This window comes from Watersipora subatra, chromosome 6 (genome assembly GCF_963576615.1).
Source record: "Watersipora subatra chromosome 6, tzWatSuba1.1, whole genome shotgun sequence".
Classification (NCBI taxonomy): domain Eukaryota; kingdom Metazoa; phylum Bryozoa; class Gymnolaemata; order Cheilostomatida; family Watersiporidae; genus Watersipora; species Watersipora subatra.
This window is the reverse complement of record NC_088713.1, coordinates 1,205,569-1,224,115: the sequence shown is the minus strand read 5'-3', so window position 1 is coordinate 1,224,115 and position 18,547 is coordinate 1,205,569. Positions and strand designations below refer to the sequence as shown.

Sequence of the window (18,547 nt, the reverse complement as noted above, 5' to 3'; positions counted from 1 at the left end):
GAATCTTTTTTCTACCGGTAGAATGGCTTTTGTAAGACCAAAGAATTCTGAAACTGGGTGAAATAGTTCATCAGACTCATGATCCACTTTTGCTTTTTTTAGGTTGTTGGTAGGAGGCCTATTTAGTCAAATTCCATTGTTGGCTATTGTACAGCCTCAAACTCATTCTAGTTTTCTTTGTCTCACTGTGCTTTGCGGTTTGTCACAACTCTCAACTCTTAACCCGCCTCTTCCCTGTTGCTGTAAAACCTTGCCAGCGCTAAGTCAGACACCAATCACTGGCTTTTTGGGCAACTCAAGAAAAGACTAAAGGTTACATTTGTCACATATCAGTTTCTTGAAATGATATCCAAAATAACTTTTGGATCTCATGCAATGTCTGGTGCTCTCATTTCGTTTTTCAAATGTTTCTGTGCCGGCTCCTTGTTATCCAAGAATGCCTAGTGCATGGCAGCCACAAGTAGCTAGTCATTAGCCACTAGTTGCATGTAGCTCTTGTAACTTTCCATGCGTGGCGCCTCAAGTCCTAACCTTAACTATAACAACAGATATCAAGATGGAATAAGCCTGCGACACACTAACCCATTAGATTTGTAAAGCCGATAATTGGCCCAAATGTCTGGCCATTTCATGTGTGGTCCTACTGAACCTTGAAATAATCTTGAGGCTTTCCTTGAGTTTTCTTTACAGCGATAGCTGGCCTTCTCTTGCTAGCTCTTCTACATTGTGTTGACCATGTCTCAGCTTGATGAGCTTGTAGTGCTGGTAGCCTTTACAGGTCTGCCAACTCAGTCAATCAACCATGCCATAGCATAGTATTGTCCGACGCTTCAGGAACCAGGTGAGTTCTGCTGAGATCTCTAACCACTGAGCTGCTTGGTTAGATGGCTACTTTCTCCTGTATCAGCCAATGAAGAAAGTCACAGTTTTTCTAGAGAAGGAACTGCTGCCTGTATAGATGTTGAGGTTAAGATGGTTGAAAGTTGATAAGTGCTTGGCAGCCTAGTTCACTGCTGTTGACTCTCTCTGTGTGACCTAATTATTTTTTTCTGCCCCTTTAAGGGCTTTACTTGAGTAAGTAATTATTCTTTTGGTATCCATTGGCATCCGTATTTAGTATGTACAACTAGATACGCTAACCTTTAGAATCTCAAAAGCTGTCTGCTGCTTTTCTCCTTACATTTATTGGTCTTCTTTGTCCGTCAGCTTGTGCAGGGCTGTGATGCTGTAGCAAAGCTCAGAATATACTGACAGTAACATATTACTGTAACAAAAAACCTCCATAGCTTTTAGAGCCTCTTAGATATGGCCAGTCCCAGTTGACCATTATTTGCTAATGAGATGGTACAATCTGAGTTCTTGAGTCTGCAGCATGCAATAATGATTGTGTCAACCATGAATAGCAGCCTGAACCATCAACCTCTCAAAGGTATCAGGAACTGAAGTTATCTCCAAGAGCAGAACGTTCTGCTTTCAAAGGCTGAAGAGAACTGCAACAACATTTAAAGGCACCTGCCAGTTGGTGCTGACAAAGCCAAGCATGCAAAATAATTGGCTGCCAGATAGGGTATCAAAGTTGTCATTGATCTGAAGAAGGGTTAAGCATCTTGCTTCACTTAATTTAGCTCTGCATTCAATTACTGCATTCAGACCTCGATAGTCAATGCAGAACTTCTGCTTACCCTCTTTTTCAGACAAACACTATAGATGAGCTTCAAGCATCTCTCACTGGTTTGAAAAGCTCTTTTAAGACTTACTCTGCCTGATGCTCTGGTTCAGCATTTTTTGTTTTAGCTAGGGGAGTTGGCATATAGGTCAAGTTTTTTATTTTCTTTTTAAAAGTCCACCTGGGAAGTACGTCTTAAAACTCTTCATCCAATGCTGAAAGTGGCTTGGTACGACATCAGAATGCCATTTAGCTGCTCGATCTGCTTTGACTTTTTGCTGTTCTTTAAAGCTGTTTTGAATAAGTGATTCAAATGGGTTGCCATCTCTGATCCTTTTCTCTTCATGCTTTGAACTTTTAGATTTTGGTAGAAATGGGCCCGTTTCTCAACCACCTGGTGGTTAATTGCTCTAGTTTAGTTTTCTACTAAGGTACCAGGTCAAAACATCAACAGCTTTTCAGTGAGGTTTAGACATTGTGTGACCATGTTTATTGCCTAGGTGGATTTCCTCTAGTAACCAATGAAGCCTTCTAAAAGCCTTCCATGAAGCTTAACTGCCAGTAGTTTTGCCTAATAACTTGGCATGGAATGGCCTTTTTAGTCCAGGCTTGCACAACCAGGTATCTCACCACCTGCATTTTGATCAACAGAAAAAACCTGTGTCTATCTGGGCATACCAGCTGCTTTCATCCGCAGAGAACAACATGCTGCTGAAATTCTATTTAGTGCTAGTGAGTCACCAAAAATGGCATCCCAATGATGGCATCAACACTGATGTGACTCACCACAAAAACTTTTTGGTCTTGACTTGTTGCAATTTTACATGCAGCCAGATTACTCGAGAAAACTTTACTCTGGTTCTGTCAACAAAGAAACTTTCAATTGCGCTTATCTATTCAAGCTTGCTCATTTTTAAAAATCTGGTTTGCTTAGCATATCTGTGGGTCACCTAGTGTCCATTAAGAACTGGATATATTGACCATCTACATGTAGCTTTTTTGGGAGAAAAATGCTAGTCGAGAAGAAATTGGTGTAGTAATCCACCAATTTGCCAGTATGCTTGAAGCAGCTAGCGCCAGACCTGCCAGTTTAAAGGCAAGCCTTCTTTAGGCCACCGGTCAAGCTACCCTTATCCCTGGTTGGTATAGTCTACTCCTGACCACAATACCTAAAGTAGTCTAGAGTATGCCAGGCAGGCGCTCCTGCCTTCCGCCCTGGGTTACATCTATGGAGCTGCGTTCAAGCTTCGCCAGAGTGTCGTAATACTTTTGGGTAGCTGCGGGAAGTTTTTCTCTTCTTGCTACACTCCTTGCTTCTAAGTCTTCCTAGCATTGAGACTACCTTTGCTCTGATGGACCGATCAGCCTATCAGTGTGTGAGTGGTCGGAGTTATAAGTGGTGCTCTTGCGGCTTCAAATCTTTTCTTCAGTTACGGCAGTTCTAATTTGTGCAGTGCCACTGGGCGTACGTCCTGACCCCTCTACCCCAGTTTCAAAAGAAACATATTTTTGTTAGGTTCACATGTTTCAAACTGTGGTGCTTTTCCTGTTATTGCCAAGACCTGCTTTTTAACTGTTTCACTAAGAGTGTATGCTGGCTAATGGAGTCTCTTTTACCACCACAACCTGTCATGCTGACTTAGCTTCTATGGTTTTGACAGGCGGCTAATAAAAGGGCTGAGTTTTTTATATATATTTATTGAATTCAACGTGCCAAGTTCAAAAGACAGTTAATAGACAATGCATGTCACTTATGGGATGTTGCAAAAACACACATCTTCATATCACTTGCAATCCTGTGGTCACCTAAACCTGTTCAGCTACAAAAACCGACTTATGATACTTCTTCTTTTTGGTCGAATCCTTCCTTGACCGGGAAGTAACTGGATGAACCAAACAAACTTTATCCCGAGTCTCAAAAATGGTCTCTCTTCTGCAGAAAAAACAACAAAAACTAAATTGAAAGCTTTAGTAAAAATATATATGCATCAGAGACATAGAAAGCTTATTTCCACCAGTTCGGGTGGGGTAAAAATTTATTTGGTTTGACAGTATAGCAGTGTGCCTTAACTATGATTGCCTACTTGCTGAATGCTCAGCGTTGCATAAAAAATAAAATAATTTCATAGCAAAATTATTCGAGTAACCTGGCTAGTAAAGCTAGTAGCTTACCATAGCAAGAGTTGTGTCCTACGTCTTAAATAAGTTTTTAAAGTTGTGTTATTCGTAAGTATTTAAACCTAAAGCGTGCTAGTGTTTTTAGTGCTGGTGAAGCATGAGTACATGTGTAAGCACGTGCCTTTTTATGCCATAAAATAGCAAGAACAGTGTAGCATAAGGGATTATCTTGCCAGTCTGCAGGACTGAAGGTTCTGAGTTCAAAACCAGTAACGTAGAGTTTTTAACCCTAAAACTTCATTGCTATAGCTGGACTGGCAAATGCCAGATGACAGACAAATGCTGATATTTTTATATAGCTATTTAAGTACTGAATTCAACATGATAAAGCCTCTATCTGATAGTCAATCTATCTATATACTAACCTTATTAACTAGTTCTGTATCGGTGGTTAGTAAAGTTGCTACTACTGTTGTACAATACGGTCAGTTGAGGACTAGAGTCACAAAGTCTAAGAATCAACATCTGATAAGTTTATCAATGCTTTAGTCCCACGATGACACACTTGATGAACATCCCAAGATAACAATACTTGAGTACATGGCTCAACAACAGAAGGCAAAAGTCAGCAGCTGCTCTAAGCATAACGACCAGCTATATATTCTTGGATGCAGCGCCTGTTATGCACTCAGCTGCCTCAAATGTGTTTCTGACCTGCTGCCTTGTAAGACAGGTAGGTATACTTTGTTTTAGCTGCAGATAGATCTCCAAATGTAATTATATTAATTAAAGACATGACAATATCTATAATACCATGTCTATTAGTTCAAAACAACAGATAACTGTTGGTGACAACCTGAGTTATCTTGCGGTCAGTAGGTAAGTTTTACATAGGCTCATACTAACAGGAGATAATTTTTGGTCTAGATCATGTGCATTTTCTCCTAACCATTAGCAAGTAATAAGGGTAACACAAAAACAAACATTTTACAATGCTTTTTATTTTTCAAAATACTTGTTTGTATTCCATGATTTGTGAGCATTTAGATGTATTTAGCTTCTTTTTGTAGGCTCTACACATTCGTTGGTTCGACTGGAGGACCTGGCCTCAACACTTCTGAAAGGCACGATATCCGCTGAGAGTTCAGCTAGAGATGAGCAGTTTGAATCATTGTTCAAACAAATATCTAAGATGGTTTCTGAATATGACAGTCAGACTGAAGAGATGCTAAAGATAGTTCACAAGAAGAGAGATGAGCAGGTTGGTGAATAGTCACAATTTATGTTTGTGCCTAATTTTTTCCTGAAATTTTGATTGGCATTCTTGTCAGCTGATATTACCCAAAAAATTATGATCTTTATGGGTATTAGAACAATCACATAACTTGTTTAAAAGTGTGAAGACCGAGAATAAACATTGAATAGTCAAGCTTGAGTAAATATTATTTGAGTTTGAGCAATTGATTTTGGTGTAACATTTTTAATTGTTTGTTGTATGAACACTAACTATAACTATCAACAAAATAGGAAGCCGTGTTGTACCATAGTTGGATACACATTAAACATACATATACACGTAGATCAATTCACTGAAGGAGCAGTATGATGAAATAGAGAAAAAGGTGATTGAGAACAGGAAGACGTCTAAAGTACAAATTACTGATTTTCTGGAAGATGTGGTTCTTGATAAATGGAGAAGTCTCAGGAACCAGAGAGAGATGTTAGAGACTAAAATCAAACATTCTCCACCAGTAAGTAGACAGTTGAATATATATATATATATATATATATATATATATATATATATATATATATATATATATATATATATATATATATATATATATATATATATATAGTAGATCTTTAGAGTGGTAGAGGACTCCTTAAAGAAATGTATCTAGTACTGAAGTGGTAATTGAAGGGTCATGATATCATATCGCTCTTTTCCTACATGTATGAATATTAATATTTAAAACATAACTGTGAGCTTCACTTATATATACTCATAAAGCTCAGTGCTTGTTTGTTGCTGTTCGTATATCCAACTTTGGTGATAAAGTTTTAGCAGCATAAAATATCATTGGAAATGGATTTGAGCTCATGACATAAAATTCATGTCTACAAACTAGTGTGCATAACTCCAAGGTTAAACTGGTTTTAGCATTATCATCACCTCCTGATATATACCGCACATCATTTTTGAATTGCACACGCCAAATGTGCACTTTATATTGAAAGGTGGGCTCTCGGGCTACAATGACACTGTTTAACAATTATTTTGCCTTGCTATGTGCAACACAATACTTTTTGGCCGCTGCTAAATGACCTTTTTTGCCAAATGATATTGAAAAAAATTGTCTCGAAAATCAAATTCTGATTACATGGGAATAACAAAGATGCTGATATGCTATTTGTAAAGTTCTCTCTAACAAAAATGGAACAGAATATGTCGCTTGCTTTCTCTCTACTCCATGATAATTGTTATTAGGTATATTAAAAACAAACCGATAAACAGAGAGGTAATCAAAATTTAGCCGAAAACAAAGCTGAAGTTTAGTAAAATGAATACTAAAATCTAGTCATAGTATGTTTAGTAATCTAAATTCATTTAAGTTAAGTTCAAAGTTTAGGTCGTAGGTCTTCTTCGAAGGTACGAACTCCCTCCAGGAGTACTTTGCGTAGCAGTGTTACAATTTTTAGCAGATCATTACTTCTAGATACACGAAATTAACTGTAGCTAACTATAATTACTCAGGTTAAATATTATTTTGTTACTAATTTTTAACATGTAATGGTATGTATATGAAATTTTGATGATTTTTCTCAAGGCTTGTTTCTATTCAATAATTACTATAGGTTTCTATACCCTTTTAATAGCAATTTTCATCTTAAAATGCCATCACTGATATATCAGTGATGTTTTAATTCATATATGAACTAAAATTGTTTTGCAAGGGTTTAGATGTGTATTAATTAATATTATCTTTTATCTTCGCCTTTATTTTATTTAGAAAGCTTTTTTTCTTTTAGAGCTAATTATTTTACCATTCTGAACTATTTTTTAATTTTTACTTTTAATTTTTAAATGTGCCGTTACGCTTATATTCTCTGTTTCAATAAATCTGTAAAAACAAAATGCTTTTGGCAAAAAAAATTGAATTCTCTGGAATGGGACTTGCCTCTACGTTCTCTCTCCATTCACTCAAACAAAATACCAAAAAATGAAAGTTTGATATATCTTCTTTTTGGTTGTACTAGTATCAAGAGGTAACAGTTTTCTCCATTGAAACTTTGAATACAAAAAGCTTCTGCGGCGACTTTTTTATACACACACTTCCGTGCACCTTCTGTTTATTTTTTTCTATTAATTTATTGGAACTGCACAAAAACACTTTGCTCATGATATGAGTTTAAGAATTAGAATGGTAAATATTGTACGTGTTAAATAAAAATAAAGTTTACGCAGATATATAACATAAGTATACATTAAATCAATTTGTTCATATGTTCATATGTTTATCTGTAGAGGTGTTTTCATAGTAATTTAGATACTATCTTTTAAACCCCATGGTAAAGGGTAAAGTACATGGTAAAGCGTGTCATAGAAACTTGAGACTGCTCAATTAAAATTTAAAAAATCATATTGAAGAGCCAACTGTTAGAAAAGGAATTAAATACTGTTTTTGTTGTTATTTGGGACCAAATTGAACGAAGGCTGTTTTGTAAATACAGTTTTAATAGGCTACAGAAAGTTATATTACAATAACGCTGAACATATTTATGTTTATAAAGGTCCAAAAAATGTCAGTTAAATTCTATAAAACCAACAGAAATAGGATACTTTTGTGAATAAAAAATTTAGCATTTTTAATGTGCGGGTTATTCAACTACAAACCTAAACATTGTATTATCTGCTATAAACCCCAATTCAAGCTTTCTCACAATAGCTTATACACGTATGTTTGGTCTATGTCAAGGTTATAACAGTTTGTATATCAGGTCTAACATGTAGGATGACATTGTGAGAGGGTTCAAAGAGATGAAGGAACAAATGGACAAATTTATTGTGTGTGAGTTGCCAAAGCTGGAAGTGGGAGGACAACTCCAATTAAGGCAAGCCGGTATGTTGAAAGAATAAAACCAAATTATAAAAGATATTACTATCTACTAAGATTTAAACGAGATTATTTATGTTTAAAATAAATGCAGAGCAAAGTCGGTGATACTTTTTCTATCCATCTTTCAACAGCCAACAATTCTTTACAATTTATTCTTCATTTTCATGTAAATTACTATAAATGATAAAAAAATTAAAAATGCAAAAATATGCATGTTCTACTCTTAGGCTAGGATATTACATAAAGTGCACTGTTGCAGCATTTTCACGTGCCTAAGTAGTAAAGATTGTACCGTTTACACATGCATGTTCTGCTCTCAGGCTAAAATATTAGCGAGATACTGGTAAAGTAATGGGGAATTAGGTTTTAACCATTTGAACCTTAAAAGCCGTTATTTCAGCATTGTGTAGGGGGGGTGTCAGAAACCCTAATGGGCATAATAACACCAGCATTCACTTTACCCGTTAACAAATGCTGTTTCTAAGTAGCAGCGCAAACCCATAAATAATTCTAGCCCAGGGCATCAGACCGGAAATTTCATTTCTATTTTTAACAGTTGTCAAATATTTATACCTACTTCCTTCATCAAAATAACAAATTTTATTGTAATGATATTAGGAAAAAATTTGTATGAATCTTTTATTGGTATGTCATGGTTGATTGTTATAATGCAGAAGAAGAACTTTTTATATATATATATATAGTACTTTATTGGCAATAATTAATAACTTTAATTAATAACTTTAATTAATAATAACTTTTTCACACTAACTATATCTTTCAGTTTAAATTAAGTCATGAAACGACGATGATTGTGCGCTCAATAGATATGATGTTACTGTAAGCGTTTTGCGAGTTTTTAAAATCGTATAATTTTTTTTGGTTTTAGCTCAAATAGTTGTGAAACACTTTTTTTCTGTTTTGGTAAAAGTTCCTGTGTGTTGCCGGAGATTTTACTAGTGTTTTATTGTATATAATTTTATTATGAGCACATTTAGACATACTGTATTTAATTGAAGTTTAAAATATTTGGATGGTTGGATAAAATGCCTAGCGTTACCGATACACATTAACAAGGATGATCAGCGTTCAAAGAGTTCATTATTTAAATTAAATGAGTGATTAGATACTTTGTCTTGGCTTTTTTGTAAGAATTTGTGCTGCCTTGGTAGCAATTGAATATTTTGTTACACCTCGTAAGCATGTCATTGTGTAATTATATTATTAATGTTTCAGGTGAAAAGCGTGAGATTGAGTTGAAGATTGTTCCAGCTGGTAATATAGTAGTTAACAGTAATCAGCACCCTGTAGTTCCTCAACAACCACAACTTCCTTTAGCCTGTCTTCCTCCAAAGTCTATAACTGTAGTCAAATCCATAGAGCTACCATCAACTCCTATATCAGTATGTCAGCATGAAGGAGTTACATATGTAGGATTTAATAATGGCAGAGTCAGTAGAATTGATAGCGGATCCAAGCTGCCTGTCTCATTCATCTCTACTCTTGGTATAGTTGAGTCCACCAGCATCCATGAAAACCGACTATACATATTGTCTTGTAGTAAATTTAGAAAGTCTCGCAGAGTAGGTGTTTATGAGATGTCAGGGAAAGTGATCGTAACCTGGCAACACCCTTATCATAACTATTGCTGTAGCATGCTGACTGTAGCAGCAGGTAATGTAGTAGTTGCTGATCCACTTAACAAAAGACTAACTATTTATTCTATCAACGGTAAGACTCTGCGTAACGTCAGCTGCCCTCTGTTAAGTAATAATCAGGTCTCGATATGTGCTGGACATAGTGATGATGTCATTATCGCCGATTATGAGACAAAGAAAGTGTTCAGATTCAACATCACCACTGGGAATTTCATATGGATTTTCACCCATCATGATCCTCCACTAGGTCTGGTGTGCTATGGAGACTACATACTGGTAGCTGCATACAACAACACTATCATCTACACACTCAGCTATGCTACAGGTGAATTGTATGAATGAGGTGCTGATTTGTCACATTTATTGAGACTGGCATGTTAGCTTATGAACTACTTTATGATATAGTAAATAAAGGTTTTTGGCTGAAACAGTTTCAAAAATAGTTTTTGAAAATTCTGCTATAAATAATATTAAATTTTCATCACTTTATATCCAGTTTAACATTTAAATTAGAATAATTTATTGTAGTCATTTTGAGTGAAAGATCATGGAGATCTCATTTGACTGTTCTCCAAAGTCGAAGATATGAAAAGTAATCAATTGTTTATAGCTAGTTCAAAACAATCCAATACGTTGGATATTTGAAGTATAATTTTCTATTTATAATTCAATATGAGTGAAAGCCTAATAACTAATACTAACCTAATAAGAAAATACAAAGTGGTTATAAAGTTGTTCTGTCAGGATCAGTTCTCCTAGTAATGATGAGTATACAAAATTTAAATCATGGTTATTGTATTTAATACTTATATTAACACTTTAACATATAGAGTCTAGTATAGACTTGTACATCCTCCTGTTCCTTGTAATGGTAGGTTGTTTTACATATAGGTTTGTATTAGTAAACATAAATGTAGGAACTTTCTTCTAGTACACTTGGTAAATGTTCAAACAGAAGTTATTAAGTATTGTATCAAACGGAGCAGGCCAGAGCTCAAGTACCAGCTCTAGGCTTGTATTTAAAGGATACAGTCAATCCTTGACTTACACCTAAATATAATTCTAACATATCTGTAGCGACGAAAACTGACAACTGACCATAGAACTTGTTCTATTTATTAGCATTTTATTGCTTTATGCTTATTTTTTATTTAGTTTTCAAAGAAAGTTTTTGCTGACGTTTTATTTGATGATCATGATTAAGTTTTATATATAATTATCAGATGTAGGCCTCAATTAATTTCTGATTATAGAATAAATGAGTGAAAATACGGTAAATTCTTACGAAAATATTTGCGTTATCTTACAGCAATTTTGGCATGCAAAATAGTCTTGGAAAGCATTACAATAATTATAAAATTAATGCTGCAGTAACATCTATAGCGTTCATTTAAATAGTGTGCTAAGGATAGTAGCTACACACAATGAATTGCTCAGCCACATCCACAAATTGTCAGCTTTTAGTTGTTTTTTGACGTTACGACTAATTTCTAGCAAAATGAAGTTGCTCTTTCCAAATGATCTTTCCAGATGATCTTTTCAGATGATCTTTCCAGATAAGCCAATACTTCTAGAGATTGATTTTTTAAATTTTATTAATTTAATTATGATTGATCTTTGTGTGGCATACAGTTAACTTTTTATAAATCTTCTCACAAATAAAACCTGCAATTTATCTTATTACAGCAAGATATGAGTAAATTTGCCTGTTATCTCTGTCAATACTATAATTATAAATTAGAATTGCATTAGCTTTTTAATAAAAGTGTTGTCATGTACCCTCTGTATAAAAATTACTTATACAAGTATATAATGAGTTTACATGTAATGGTAATGTAGTAATAATAACTACGATATTCATATACCTTTATTACAGGTAAGAAAGTATCAGAGATGAGAAGTGATCGCATTGGTCATGGCTGTATCTATAGCTTGAGCGTTACTAGTAACATCTTGGTTGTACCTCTGTATACATGGTGGACTCGCAAGGTGCTCTTCTATAAACTGAGTGAAAAATAGGACCACATTCTTAATAATTATTGATGATCAGGGTTCATCAAGACTGACTACTCCATAGTGAAGTTATACTTACAGTATCAATATCATTGCCATCAATTTTTACAATCTATCAAATTTTTTAGCTAAATGACTAAGTTTATGATCCTAAACTTATTATTTAGATGTAGTGCTGTCAGAAGTTAAACTTTACCTTCTGTTCTGCTGCCAGAGACTCATTTTGTTAAATTTGGCAAAACATGCCAGTTGTTTGGTTTTACATCATGATATTTCTTTCAAAAGCATAAGATTTGTGTTCCAACCTTAAATGTTCATTTGTACATGTAGTTGATATATTTTCGTGATCTTCAAAATATACATTAGCAATGATGCTGATAAACACATTCCATTAGATGGGCCATTTGATAAGATTCTTGTATGAAGATTACCACCCCTCTTCATTTCTATCTCATTGCATATTACCAAATAAAGTATATTACATATATATACTCACACACATGCATGCACACACATGCTCACACATTCGAGCTCACACCTACACATAGGCATGCCTTGTGTGTATGTACACACGTACACACACACACTCTCATGCGCCCACACACACCGGTTCAACTGTGGAACCTTTGTGTTTTAACAGGTTCTAACTGCAATCATGTATTATAGTGTATTTTCTTTTTAAAGCATTCTAGCAACCAGATCATCTCAAACATCAAAAGCAATCATAATTGAAAAAAAATACCGATACTTTTTAATAAATCCACCAAAATCCTGTGCGAGTTTATTTTTTGACGTAAGAAATATTAGCTTTCAGCAATGCGAGAATTTATGTGGATGTTTGATAACAATTATATTTGAGCAACTGAATGAAAGAATGCATTAAAATTTTGGTATTTCATCAACAATATTACCGTGGCAGACCTTTTACCTGCGATACAGACTAAAATATTCTATAGCGCACTATAATTTTAGCAGCAATTTTAATTTCGAACTTTCAATTATGCAAAGATCAAAGTGTGATGAATATTTAAAAAAGCCTTGTATAGCATGTATAACTACCATACATGTTAACCACTTATAACATAAGTGTTTAACCCATAAGCACTTATACATGTTGAACATATATAAGCACCAAGTCTCAAAAAACAGGACATGGTTGACTATTTCGAGCAACAAGGGCAGTAATGAAATTGATAGCAAAACATTACAAATACCAAAATATAAGATTACTGATAATTTCTTGTTAAAATACAGTAAATTATTTTTAAATATAAAACTGGTTTATACATTGAATTGCTTCATGGTTTTTTACCAGCCATTGCTGATGATTTCAGCCCAACAATTTTAGCGAAATGTGGAGTTATCCTAAAATATATTCATCGGGTAGATCCGATGACTCCTGATTTTCTTTGATCACTTTGTTTTTGCTATATTGATGTAAAAAGTATAAGCACACCGACTGATAAATTTGAACTTGGGCAAAACATTTGTTGAATTTGTATGCTGAAATAAGATTTGAACTTAGAGCTGAAAAACCATCATGTTCCATTTTGTAAGGTGAAAAAATTGTATATCAGCGTAATCAGATCCTGAGGGTGCACTGTATAAGGATGATTTATTGTGCATCAAATCTGAGCTTCTACCCAGTATACATTACTTTCATTGTTAACTCTCTTTTCAGGCATAGCGGTGACATTGTCGCTTAGCAACTATGGCGATAATGGGTAAAGCGACTGTTATATTGCTCGCTACATGTGTATTTTTAGAAGTTGATTTTAGGTTTGCTTATTGCGGTTTTTTGTTTAAAATTTTTTACTATTAGTAAGCTAAAATAGATTTGGCTCTGTTAGGAACCATGAATAAGCCGTTTTGCAAAAAAACGATCATTTTTGCAATACTAATCGAACAGAAAATTCGGAAACAAAACTTCTGTAAATAAATTTCGGAATTTCGTTTTTAGCATGTTTCTTTTTTCTGAATGTTTTCCCAGAGTGCAACAATTTTTTTACTGTCTTGGAAAACTTCAAGCAAAGTTACCTATGACTTTCTAACGCTGCATGAAGTAGTAGTAGTAGTGGTGTGAAGTAGTAGTGTTGGTACTACTGGTATTATGAAAATATCAGCTGATTGTGATAACCTTTTAAAGTAAATAGCTAGAACTAATTATAGATCAGAAATTTGAAGAAAGACAAACATTCTGCAATTCAGAGCTTTATTGTGGTGAAAGGTCCAGTTTCCACCCCAGTCAACAGCTAACCAGTAGACTATTTTGAAAGACTGTTTGAGCCTGTCAATTCAGGTGGTGCATCTTTGTGGGAAATCGTAGTTACAAAAACCAACAAATAAATAATGAGTACATGGTGTCAAGACTGCAGTGTGGACCTCTGCAAGAGAAAAGGTTTCCGACAGTACCATAAGTATGAATTTCTGTGAAACATATTTATTTGTATTAACCTGTATCATAAAAACGTAATACACATATACAATACCATAAATAAGAGTGCATCAATGTTTTTTTAAATCAATTTGTGAAAAATTAGTTCGCCCAGGGAGTCTCAAATAGCCCCAAAAACTCGCCTGCAAAAGAGTTAATCCTTTCCACTCCAATTATGAATGCATCAACTGTCCTACTATGACTAATTAGTTTTTCATGCAATTTCGATATCAAGACATGCATGGATTGAAATTGTGATTGGATGGTCTAGGATGGGCAGATTTTGTTTTAGTTTCTTGCATTTAAAACTTGTCATATTTTCCTACCAGATTGTTGTGCATGTTGAATTATCATTTTTTTCTCCCCACTGAACGACACCACGGATATGACATGAGACAAAGTGCAGAGCTTCATGTATGCCAAGTTTGGCTAGTATGACATGCTTCTTAAAATGTAATAGCATGATGAACCTTTGTGAGATATTGCTTGAATATGTTAAAAGTTCACAAAAATCACCACAAAGTTTATATCGGACCAAACTATACAGCGAAATTAGTTTAGAAACTTCAAATGCAAACTTAGCAGATTTATCACGTCTTACCAGACATTATTGACAGCACGTGTTATAAGTTAAAAGTTAGTAATTTTACTTATTGACGTGTTCTCAGATTTACAATAAAATACATTTAGGCAAACACATTTATTGCAATACACACTCTGTATGCCTGGATACTATGGCTGTGTTATGTCTTTGTTTATGTTTTGATTGCTACCATGGTCTTTTTGTGGGGTTGAGGCTCTCGGTCCATGGTAAGTTAGTCTTAAATAGTTACATCCTCTCCTGAATTCAATGATAAATTTAAGGGATCATTGTATATGGTGTTTCCTGCGTGAAACTAATTCTACTAGTACTACTGCAACTACTACTTCTAGTTCCATGAGCAGGGTTGTCATTACTCCCTCATAAAAATGAATATTGGAGTAATTTTATGGCAGAATATTTATATAAAACAAATATATCAGCAACATAGCTGTAACTGGCTATAAGTCTTGGAATCTCTTTTACTCGATTGACAGTAAGTTGTTGCATTGCTATAAAAACATTATATAGAAATATTTTGGTAAGCTAAACTATTCTCATCTCTGCTAGTTACTAAGACTTGTACTGACATTTTTATTCCAAATTATCATCAAAGGTGTTTTGATTTTTATATCTTCCGTCATATGAATAAGCTCCTTCGCCAGAATTAATAACAATGCTAGATACATTTGAAAATCAATTTTTCATAACTATCGATAGCAAACAAAGTGGCTGAAACAAGCTCGTAGCGTAGTGCTTTTTGATATGTGATTAAATATAGCACAGTGCACAAAGGATACTTACAACCTAAGATAATCTATACCTAATATGTCAACACATTTAATAAAGCATTTATTTTTCCTATGACATTACCGAACAGTCAGAAAACTGTCCAAATTGCACCTACTTGGAATCCCGTTTTTTTCTGGAATCATGATGAAGTGAGCATAACTACATCTTGGAATATCTGGGATCAGACTTGAAAAGATTAAGAAATAACTAATAAGAAGGATATTCTTCATAAAAAGTGGGAGAGATTTTCCTATTCTGTTGGTTGATCTAAGATAAGTAAACAGAGCGTTGAAGTTCAAGGTAAATCATTCAAAAAGTGTAGAAAATGTTTTCCATTACAATTCCGAAAATTTTTAAGTAATATCAGATTATTCCTTATGCATGTTTCTATGCACAGATAAGAGTTCATAATTTAATTGTCATGTATACATAGCTTAGGGTACATACAACATCTTTCTAGTTGAGGCTACTAAATATATAGTTTTGTTGTTGGCGCAAGGGCTGTTACCAATTTTATTCAAGTTTCTTGAAATAATTTTTACACCCAAAAAGAAAAAACAAATTTAGTTTCATAATTTGTTGGCTGTATTGTAAATTAAAATTTAAAATTAATTAAATTAAAAATTCGATTTTGTTTCGAAATTTCTTTTTTTTTTAACTTTTATTAATTTTTTCGGTTGATTGCGTTTAATTTGTTGGCTGTATTGTAAATTAAAATTTAAAATTAATTAAATTAAAAATTCGTTTTTGTTTCGAAATTTCTTTTTTTTTAACTTTCATTAATTTTTTCGTTTGATTGCAATAATTTTACAGTAAGTTTGGTGAATTTATGACGAAATTCACAATTGGTTTATTTTTTCTTAGGTTTTTCCTTAGGTCTTAGCCATCAAGGTATGTTCATAGTATGGGTAGAACATGTTAAGTATATCTGAGGAAAAAGATACCTAGTTATGTGTACTTTTGAAAAACTTATGACTGGGAGACACTGATTTCTCAACCTGGCAAAAACTTTGGCTGTTGTTGATTTATTTATTTTGTTTTCACATGTTATTTGTAGCAGATACAAAGTTCATTCTTACAGATATGTCATCCATATAAACATATATGCAGTTGGAATGTACATATATGACATTTATATGTACATTTGTGATATTCTTATGTACATTTTTGTTGTTGATATGTACAGATAAGTGGTTAATATGTCCATGTTTCTGTTTCATATGTGCAGGCATGATGCTCCTGTGTAAAAATATGTTTTTACTATGTTCAATTTCTTCGTGTGAAAAAATACAAATACAATATTCATAGCTACACTAGTTCTTTTCATATGTACAGATAAGCCATTTATATTTGCCGATTACTTGCTAATGTAGACAGATATGCGGTGCATAAGTATTATTAGGCTATTTCTTGTATTGATCTGCAGTTCATATAAACATATATGATGCTGATAAATACAGATATGCGCTTCATATATATAGGTATGTTGTTCATATGTACATATCTGCTGTTCATATGTACAGATAAGCTGTTGACATGTAAAAAAATGTGTGGCTCATATGTCTATTTACCTTTTATTATGTACAAATAAGCTATTAGTACATGTATGTTCAGATATGCACACATAATTATACCTTTCCATTTATTTTTAGGCAAATGCTACATGAATGTTACTTTAGAATGTTTGCATTAAAAACATTAACATTTACTTACATAAAAATTAACAAACTTACAATAACATTGACTTACAATCTAAATTGAACCTCGCGCTGAGATGTAATTTTTAAAATTACAATGATGTTCCAGAAAGGTTTTGTGAAAGTTATTTTTTTAAGTTTGAAAAAATTAGATAAGATGTGGATGTGAACCTTTACATAACAATGAATTGCAATGCAAAGAGAACATTATGATACCAAATAATATAATATATACTAATATAATATAATACCAAAGAATTTCTACTCTCGGATGAACATTGAATTAATTTCTGACAATGATCCACTTTCAGTGCTATCTAACAACATTTTCATTTTAAAATTTCAATTTTGCTGCTTAGCTAGTGCTGTTAGATTTTTTTTGGATTATTTAATAAGTAAATTGGTGAAAAGTCTTTGCGGAATAAATTCACTTGAGTTTTACAACTTTTGTCAGAAACGCACCATCTAGTTGCTTTAAAGTTTGTGCCTTTTAAATGTGAATTTTTTTTATAATTAAACGAAACAGAACATATTGAAATTTTATTTTATTTTTATCAAAATATAACAATCAGAAAAATAATGCAAAAGTTTTTTTAAATTCCAAATGATTTATGCACAGAAAAATAAAGGTAATAAATTATGATTATGGGTTTCCTAGCAAATATTTCAAAAATGGATAGGTTCTGCTAGAGTCCTGTTGACATTAGGTTGTGTTTGTTATAGCGTACAATTGTGACAAACACTTCACAAATCCAATATACCAATACCAATATAATATGTTATTTATATTAATACACATATTTAATTGTGTATCTATATACAATACAATACTACAATTTTTTATATGTATTTTGCTACCATATTTGCATGGAACTACAACAAGGCTTTTGAAAAAAAGTGTTGTAGAAAGCCTATGCTAGATGCGTTATATTACCTTGTTACTCAAGTATTACAGAAACATACCTGGAAATGCTATTATTATGTTATGAAGTGTCCAAAAATTTATATCTTCTTAGTGTTCAGCTCCTACAATTTTAATCGCTACCTAATATCTTTAAAGCAGGGTCATGGAAGGAATTTTCATTGAACAGTACATAAATTAATAATTCTCCAACCTTCCTAATAAACCTTCCAGCATAAACCTTCCACCTTTCACCTTCCATTTCTAACAAAGATTCTGGAATATTAAAAAAGTGTTTACATATTATCTTGTAACAATTTTACAATGTATCTGTGCTGTGTTTTTTTATCAAACATCCCCGAAGTGTTCTGAAAATAAAAAAGTGTTAGTTGACAGGTTTCAGTCAAAATAGTATAGTAAACTTTTGAATTTGAATTTATCATCAACAAAAAATGGATTCTACTATCTTACTAAACTTGAGTTATCTCACCGCTCTTTTGTTCATACTTATTACAAACAATGGCATGATAAAAGTTTCTTATGATATGCTTTAATTATGTAGAGATT

General features: G+C 33.4%; 1 protein-coding gene across 1 annotated transcript in view; it reads left to right on the top strand.

Annotated features, from left to right (window-relative positions):
- LOC137398626 (uncharacterized) overlaps positions 1-12,052 on the top strand; it is a 47,837-nt gene extending 35,785 nt beyond the window's left edge. The window contains exons 4-9 of the mRNA XM_068084803.1: positions 4,334-4,517; positions 4,855-5,045; positions 5,365-5,535; positions 7,800-7,908; positions 9,142-9,888; positions 11,440-12,052. Coding sequence (XP_067940904.1) covers positions 4,334-4,517; positions 4,855-5,045; positions 5,365-5,535; positions 7,800-7,908; positions 9,142-9,888; positions 11,440-11,582 — 1,545 coding nt within the window. The 3' untranslated portion in view covers positions 11,583-12,052. The remainder of the gene's footprint in view (positions 1-4,333; positions 4,518-4,854; positions 5,046-5,364; positions 5,536-7,799; positions 7,909-9,141; positions 9,889-11,439) is intronic.
- The last annotated feature ends 6,495 nt before the right edge of the window (positions 12,053-18,547 follow it).